We start from the raw sequence: 9,375 nt of genomic DNA, 5'->3' as shown, positions 1-9,375 counted from the left end.
CTTAGTCTCTTAGAACATACCCTTTGATCAGAATCTTTCATTTACCCATCTACTCCACCCATATGGAAGTAGTCACTGTTGGCTCCTTATATTTTAGAGAAAAGTAATTATATTTATTTATATACTGAATTAGTATGAGTGCACTTTGAGTAATTGCCAAGATTGACGAATGTTTAAGAATTTGATTTAAGTGAAGCACAACAATAAAAAAAAATGGAGCTAAGACATTTTCAAACTTTTAGGTGGTAACCATTGGAAATATTTCTCAGTGGATGATAAGACTAAGTCTCATTTTGTAACTGACGCATGAGGGACTTAATAGAAAGAGTTCATTCAGGGAAGGACGGAGTTAGTAAGTCTTTCTTCAAAAGGAACTTACAGTGGAGATGTAGGTTCAAAACTCAAGTCTTTGTCAAAACTCTATGAAAGCTAATTTGGACTGATTTGCATGGTGAAAACTAAGTTGGTGCAATGATTCTTCCTCAACAGCAGTTAATGGGGATAGTTAATGACACTCCTTACCATTAATGAGGTTATACAGTTGATATTTCCAAAGACCTTGAAAAACACAATCACAAACACATGCTAATTGGTCATACATATTTGGCGATGTGTTATGTTGTGTCATGGTCATGAATCAACTTTATAGAGGATAAGTTATAGTTTCCTAAGCTTTGCTGTTCAGAAAATGTATTATTATTATTATTATTTGCATGCTTGTTTGAGTTCCTATGGTAGTAGTAAGTAAATTGTGAATTCCTAACAAAACTTCCAGAGAATGAATTCATTCTGGAAACATGGTTGTAAAATGAGAGAGCGGAGCCCATGTGAGGCATGAGCCATCAATCTGTAGGGTATAAAAGTCTGGGGAGACTGGATGACATTCACACTTCAGAAACATCCCTCTGCTTCTCAACTGAAACCTCACCTCTCAACACCATGTGCTGCAACTACTACGGAAACTCCTGTGGAGGCTGTGGATACAGCTCTGGCTGTGGATATGGATCAAGATATGGCTATGGCTGTGGATATGGCTCAGGCTATGGCTGTGGATATGGCTCTGGCTATGGCTGTGGATATGGCTCTGGCTATGGCTGTGGATACGGCTCTGGCTATGGCTGTGGATACGGCTCTGGCTATGGGTGTGGATATGGTTCTAGGTATGGCTGTGGATATGGCTCTAGTTGTGGGTCTGGTTCCAGTTATGGCTGTGGCTCTGGCTCTGGCTATGGCTGTGGATACGGCTCTGGCTCTGGCTGTGGATATGGCTCTGGGTGTGGTTATGGTTCCAGGTTTGGCTATGGATATGGCTCTGGCTGCTGCAGCTACAGAAAATGCCGTTCTTCATGCTGCTAGTTCCAACCACAATTCCTCCTTCACTCTGGGAATGAGCAATGTAAGAGCAAGCTGAACTAGAATCACCATCCATCCCCTGCAAGCCCAAGGAATGACTGAGAACTGTGTGCCGGGCAGCTGAAAACATCTCACAGCACGTGGTTGCTCCTGATATAAACTGAATAGTCTGGCTCATCGCCAAGATGGATTTTATTTTCCTGGGTTTTGGACTATAACTATCTTTTTGAGCCAGTGATGCAGCTGTCTTCACAAGCATGGAAGAAATGTACAATTGGAATATACAAATGTGGGGGAAATGCCAGTTTCTGAATAAAATAATTTGTTTGCCATGAATTCTGTCAGCATTATCTTTAATTATTATATACTTGAAAACTATTAATTGAAAACTAACACTTTTGAAATATGTGAAATAAGAAGTCTTAGAGTGCATAAAATATGCCAGAACCCACATCATTGGAAAGGACTAGTATCTTTCTTCCTGCTGTTGCTATATTACTTTTATGTTCATGTTTCAAAGAGGATGATGAATGAGACCCACATTTTGCTCATGATCTAGGCATGAAAATAAGGATGGTGGATGGTGAGGGCAATCAAAGCTTACTGAGAACCTTGGTTTACATTTTTGGGAAAGGAACTGCCTCCTTTCTGCTCATCTCTGTTTGCTTAATGCACGCTCCTGTGGTCACTCATAGTTAAAGGCGGCTGAGCAGAGGAGGTCTGTGAGCAGCTACCATGTCAACCACCCAGCGTGTTCTGAAATCTAATAGATTTGGGGTTCTGGGGAGAAGAACAAAGATCTAAGTGAACAAAAGTTTAAGTAGTGGACAGGTGACTGATAGGAATTCCAACTGTGCAGGCACACACTTGTGTCACATACAGGGTAGAAGAGTGAGCTGAATAAACCACCCCTTTCCCATTAGATTATTGTTCCCACGGGCTTTTTGCGCCCTTTCAAATGTCACTGTTTTTCTTGCAGTTTTGTTTTGATTTCTGGTTTTTTCCCCATCAGCCATTCACAACCGTCTTACAATTTATTCTATCACATTTCAACACCCGTCAGAAAGTCCCCAGAGAAATGATCATTCTATAAGTTGCATATACCTACTATGCAAGTATGAAACCTGGAAGCCTCCAAATGTGAAAGGGTTCGTTTGTTGCCCACTGGAAAATTCTACACTGCAAAAATCTATGATGTGCAGAAAAATATTAGCAACAAAGAAAAACATTGGCTTCACACTATGTGTGCTAGGATTATTTGGAATGCAATGAGTTCTCTGTCTGTATATGAATCCTGTTTGTATGACATCTTATTTTGTGTATATAAATATTGAACAATGCAAAATATATTAATACTAGTAGGTAAGGGACATTTTAATCTCCTCTGTGCATTTCAGGTGATGAAAGCATATTGGTTATCTTTGAAAAAAATCTTTTTTATCATTATGCATGCTTTGTCTTGAAAGATTCATCTTTGCTACCACGTGCCCATTTGGGTATAGACATTTGTAAATAGGAGGGGTTTATGATAAAGACAATTATGTCTTGTACTTATCTATATTTGTTATTCCTATTTGCTTCATGGTTCTCCACGTGTCACAGACACAGAAATTTGCCATTCCATAATCATAAGGAGTCATAAAAATCTACCCTCTTTTGCTCTTACTACAGAACTGCTAGAAATGTTCAGAGAGTGAAAGACTTTGAAACCTTCAGCCCTAAATGGGAGGTCTGTATCCCCTCAAGGCTCATGGACCCATGTGGAAAAGGAGGCACAAAGATCATAAAAGCCAGAGGTGATGGATGGATGGCTCCAAGGAAACCATGTCTTCCAGACTCCATAGGACTGATGCACATGTGAACTAACAGAGACTGGCAGCACACACAAGCCTGTACTGGTTCCAACCAGATGCGATTCCAGTACTGAGAAAAGGAAGTGGACACAAGATCCCGTTCTTAACCAAGAAGCTATCTAAAATAGATACCCAGCAGCAAAGGAAAAATTAGTTTTCTCCAATGGAGTCTCACTGTATGTATTATCTACGCTTCAGAATAGGGCCAATACCCAGAAGTATTTCACCAACACAAAGTGAACTTATTTTATTTTTGTCTTGCTTTTTTTGGGGGGGAAGGGAGGGTTTGGTATTTTGCTTGTATATTTTATAGTATCTGGTTTGCTGGAATTTTTTTGTGTTTCTTTTCTTTTAAAGAAAAGAGAGGAAAAGGTTGTGTGGGTAGAAAGGTGGGGATGATTCTTGGAGAAGTTGGAGGAGAGGAAAAGATAAAAATATTTTATGAAAACAAGTGAAAAAGCCAAAAAATTCTACATTTTACTCATTTGTTAAAATATTTATGTTTCACATTTGGATCATTAACCTCCAAGAAGCTTCCTTTTTATATTTAATTTCAGTTTCATATCTATCTATGCTGAGAAGGTTTTCTCTGTATCATCTGCTGGTCAGCAAATTATTTTAATTGTCTGGCCGTTCCTCTTTTATGTGATGACTCTGTGTTACTAGTATGTTTCCACATTTGTCTCTAACTGCATATTAATCCCTCTTCATTTTATGCATATTATTTATCTTATGAATATTTTGCATATTTATGCATATTAAAAATTTACTTTTTGTGTATGATGTGGAATTAATTACCACTGAAAAGAATTACATTAACTGTTAGAATTTAATGCAAAATACTTTTCACAACATGAGAAGTTTCTGAAATGTTTAGAGGGGTATAAAAACAGAAGAGCTTCCCTTCAGGTCTTGTCATGAAGTTATTCAAGTGTTGGGATCTCTACTTGTTGTTAGACTGAGTAACTTTTCACACTGATAATGCATGCTCAGTTAATTAATCCTTCTCAACGACTTCTAGATTCTGTAAGGGAAGAATAAATGAAAAACACATTCTAAAGAATAGAGTAAGGACTATGTGGTCAGCAAATCAAGGGAAAATGATGCCCAGTTGTTTGTGGATTTATGAGGAATAATATTACATTTGTGATGAACTTTGAAACAACCTACCTCCATCATTTATAGGTTTCCATTAATAATTACATAATCTAAGTAATAGCAGCAGTATGTCCAAAGCCATAGCTTCGATCAAAATGATTAGCATTATCTGATCACTAACACTCAATGCTTAACTCAGTAATAAGGCAACACTCAACTCTTTGCTGCCCAACAGAAACTCACTTCACAATTGACAACATAATCTATTAAAAGTGAATTTATGCAGGTTGCAAACAATAGCAAGTGAGATGAGATTATCATGAGAAATAGACGGAAGTCTAAAACAGAAGGAAGAACGTTGCATATTATGATATGGGGATACGTTAATAGAAATACATAATAATTACCGTTAGTATATCCCAAAATCAGAGCAGGCAAGATATATTAATCAGGCACAATAGGATATATGCAGAAGACAGTATCTGTAGTGACCCTTTCCATTCTCTGGAACCTACAATATTTTCTCACCCTCTTTTGTGATTATGCTTCCTGGGCATTTAAGAGGAGTGATACAGATGTCTCATTGAGGGCTGATCACTCAACTGTCACTTTTCCTTATCAAATATTTAAAGGTCTAAAGTAAAATCATTTATAACATTTCCAGAAAATTGAAGAGTAGGGGACACTGCCATATTTGTTATTTGTTTAATGAGTCCAGTGGTTTTGTTGTTGTTGTTTTTTGTTTTTATAACCAAAGGAAGATAGAGTATGGTAAGCAAACAAGATAAGAGGCTAGCGTTTTTGATGCACACAGATGTGGAAATCTTCTACAGTTAGCAAACCAAAATCCATAAGGCATCATGAGAAGCATTTCCCATGAACAAGTGAAATTTGTCCTGTTATGGAAGGATGGTTTGCTACACTTGAATAAACAACAGGACACACCATATTAACACAATGAAAGGCAAAACTCACATAATAATAGTACCAGATGTAGAAAAGACAGTTAGAAATACTTGTCACAGTCTACAATAAAAAAACCCTCAACTATTTTGATCTGTAATCAGTTTACCTGAACACGTTAAAGTGTACATACCGTGTCTGATGCTAACATTATACTCAATAGGGAAAATCTGAAGCCCTTCCTAAAGGATGCCCATTCCTGCCATGTCTGTTCACTATAGTAATGTAACAGGTGACTGAGTTGCATGGCCTAGGAAAAGAAAAGTAAGATATCAGAACAGAAGGAAAGGGACTGTATTATTCATTATCTCCCCCCGCCGTGCGTATAACATGTGCACATCTGTTGGCTACATGTAGAAAGGAGAAGACAGCTTTTAGTGACATTCCCTTTTGGGGGGATAGGGTCATCTCACTGGCCTGGGGTTAGACTTGTGAGCTCCAGGGATCCCCCTCTCTCTAGTTCCCCCTTACTGGGTTAGGCCTTTGTACCACCATGTCTTCTGTTTTTGCTTTTGTTATATGGGTAGTCCCCTAGCCATATACTTGGAACCAGATGACATTATCATTTGTCCTCTCTTCCTTCATCATAGGCTGTCATTTATGAAGCCTTTTATGATCCCATGCCTGTTTCCAAAATGCACTGCTGATCGTCACTATGTTCCTGGGAGGTTAGTCCCACTTTTCTAATGACTGCACAGTAAGGCGTGTTTGTTTGCGTATTTGTTCATCAGCCTTATTGAGACATCACTCATATAAAGTGTGTGAATGTAATGCATATAAATTCCTGACTTTAGAGCCATGCTTGCACATGCAAGTCTGTCATGTGCAATTAATCAAACATATTAATCCCTGTCAAATTTCCTTATTCTGCTTTTTTTAAAAATCATGACAGGAATATTAAACATGATAGCTGCTTCTCATGGATTTCAAAGTGCCAAGTACACTATTGTGGACTGTAGCATGGATTTCAGTCCATTTATTAAATGGGAACGATGCCTTTCATAAAGTTTAATCCTGTAAGCATTTGCTAGACTTTCTTAGATGACCATAGTCATAATACATTTAAATTCTTATCTTTCATGGAATAATGATTTTGTGTTGAATTGTCTGTTACTGTCTCATATGTGACTTACAACTACTGATTAGACTTAGAATAATTCAAAGATTTTTATACTGAGGTCTGATTGTGTGCATATGGCAGCTGAGCCAGGGGTAGTACACATTTACAGTGTGCAAAGGAGTGCAAAAGGTTCAAGGTGAAGATCCTCCAGTGACGGCCAACACGGGAATGTTCAAGATTGCTAAGAATGAGAGAGAAGTAATTTGTGGAAACCCATCACTATAGAAATAGTGGGAGAAAAAGATAATTTTAAGCACATGGTTTTTAGATAAGAGTAGAGATCTCCTATAAGTTATGCCCATTTATGGAGACTAGATCATATGCATATTTAATAAACATGGTTCTGCCCCCTTGGCCAAAACCACCTTTTATAGATGCCTCGAAGCACACAGCATGGTTATTTGCTATAATAACCACTCCAGGCAACAAGATACTAAGTCATTCTGCTTCTAGTTATATTTCCATACCATTTGATTGAGATGTCATTTACATATGCACTCCACTCATCCAGAATAATTCTTATATATTAATCACAGTGTATAAGGAAGCATGGAAACACTGACCAAATCTAAGTGTAGATTGAGTAATCTCACAAAAATTGACCTGCTTAAAATTTTTTTCCACCCAATTTGTCTAAAAACTGAACAAGTAACTTACTGAAACAAAACATTTTCAACTCTCCACATGGAAATTTTTGGATCCATTCACCTTTAAATTGCATGAGATAATTATACGCAGAGGCTGATGCATAGGAATTTAATAACATGTTTTGAAAGAGAAAGAGAGAAATACATAACCCACCTACAGAAGGAAAGACAGATGAGACTTCCATAAGAGGGAAGGAGGAAGCTTAAAAAGTGGTTGTAGCAAGTTAAAATATACTTCTTTGTCCAGAAACCATGAAAAGGAATTTAGAGATTTGTTGATGGGGAGAATGAATCACGAGGAAAGGAGAACAAGGCACAGAGTGAAGCTCAGCTGTTACTGTTGGTGATGCTCTTAACTCTAAGTATACAGCATGTGATAACAAGGACTTCAATAATATAGTGAAAAACACATCTTCACAGGTTCCACATATGCTAGTGATGTTTTCTGTTATGTCATGGTCGTAAAATGACTTTATGGAGAATAGATTATGATGCATAAGTTTGAGTGTTCAGAAAATATATCTATTTCTTTAAATGTTTGTGTGAGTTCCTGAGAAGTAAATTGTGAATTCCTAACATGACTGTTCAGGGGATGAGTTCACTTCAGGAACATGGCTGTAAAAAGAGAGAGGAGCCCATGTGATGGCATGAGCCATCCAGTCCTGTAAGTATATAAAGGTCTGAAGAGACTGGATGGTAGCTTCACTTCAGAAATATCTGACCTCTCAACTGAAACTTAAATCTCTCAACACCATGTGTTGCAACTATTACAGAAACTCCTGTGGAGGCTGTGGCTACAGCTCTGGCTGTGGCTCTGGCTACGGCTGTGGATATGGCTCAGGCTATGGCTGTGGGTATGGCTCAGGCTATGGCTGTGGGTATGGTTCCAGTTATGGCTGTGGATTTGGCCCAGGCTCTGGATGTGGATATGGCTCTGGATGTGGATATGGCTCCAGGTACAGCTGTGGATATGGCTCTGGTTCCAGGTATGGCTGTGGATATGGCTCTGACTGTGGATATGGTTCCCGGTATGGCTGTGGATATGGTTCCAGGTATGGCTGTGGATACAGCTCTGGCTGCTGTAGCTACAGACCTCTTTGCTACAGAAAATGCCACTCTTCTTGCTGCTAGTCTCCAGGGCAATTCTTCCTTCACCTTGGGAACAAGTACTGCAAGAGAAAGTCCAACTGGAACCTCCATCTATTCACTGTGAGCTCAAGGAATGACTGACAGCTGTGTGCTAATACCTGGGAACATCTCACAATATGTGTTTACTCCTGGTATAGCCTGAATACTTTCAGCACATCATGGAAGATGTATTTGATTTTACTGGGTTTTGAAGTGTAAACCCCCACAATCATCTCTTTGAGCCTGTGCTGCAGCTGTCTTCAGAGGCACAGAAGAAATGTCCAGTTGGAATATATGAATGTGAAAAAAATTCCAGTTTCTGAATAAAATAAATTATTTACTAATAAGTATAGACTCCTTTATGTAATTGTGATCATTAATTAATAGAGTATTGAAATTAAATAACTGAAATATATTGTGCTTTGAATTACATGAGATAAATCTTGTAGGGTTGGCAGGTGATTTTATTAATAAAGTGTCCCCATATGTTCCCAAGTCATCCACACTATTCTTACCTAAATAGCCCAAGAGTTCCCCACCTCAACTTTCCTTCCCTTAGGGCATTGGTTGTATGATAATCTCTTTCTAATTTCCAGGTGGTTCTAGGTACCCTAAGTTAAACACACAACTTTAAAGAGTTGAGCAAGTATGTATCAGTAGGATGTAGAGTCCTTTGGATATATGCCCAGGAGTGGTATAGCTGTGTTATAGTGTAATTTACTTCTTAAAACCTCCACACCCACAACAATCTCTCTATAAAGACTGTACTGGCTTATACTCTTGCCAACAGTGAACAAAGTTTCCTCTTTCTCCACATTCACTCCAGTTATTGTTGTCAGTTGATTTTTTTTTTATTATGAACAGTGTAACAGGAATCTTAAAAGGTCTTATTAATAGAAAACCCAGAGCCAGATATTGGGGTGAAAGCTGAAAGATCAGAGAAGCAGAACAGCCAGCCACTAGCTTAACTCTACAAAATCCTCAGCCTCAAGAGAGTAAATTCCTGTTTCCTCATGCCTTATATACCTTTCTCTACCCAGACATCACTTCCTGGGATTAAAGGAGTATATGCTCCCCAGTACTGGGATTAAAGGTGTGTACCACCACTGGCTCTTTTTCCAATGTGGTCTTGAACTCGCAGAGATCCAGACAGACCTCTGCTTCCCGAGTGATAGGATTAAAGGTGTATGCCACCACTGCCTGACCTCTATGC

At 38.5% G+C, this 9,375-nt stretch overlaps 1 protein-coding gene across 1 annotated transcript; it reads left to right on the top strand.

Annotated features, from left to right (window-relative positions):
- The first annotated feature begins 939 nt into the window (after nt 1–939).
- LOC128111453 (keratin-associated protein 21-1-like) lies at nt 940–8,165 on the top strand. The gene is made up of 4 exons (XM_052739718.1): nt 940–967; nt 1,040–1,160; nt 1,203–1,274; nt 8,021–8,165. The coding sequence occupies exons 1-4, from the start codon at nt 940–942 to the stop codon at nt 8,163–8,165; spliced, it is 366 nt and encodes a 121-aa protein (XP_052595678.1).
- Nucleotides 8,166–9,375: the final 1,210 nt, after the last annotated feature.

This window comes from Peromyscus californicus, unplaced genomic scaffold (assembly GCF_007827085.1).
Source record: "Peromyscus californicus insignis strain IS unplaced genomic scaffold, ASM782708v3 Scaffold_16__1_contigs__length_79575227, whole genome shotgun sequence".
In the NCBI taxonomy this organism is placed as follows: domain Eukaryota; kingdom Metazoa; phylum Chordata; class Mammalia; order Rodentia; family Cricetidae; genus Peromyscus; species Peromyscus californicus.
Note: the sequence above shows the minus strand (reverse complement) of the source record. Positions and strands in the feature narration are given on the sequence as shown.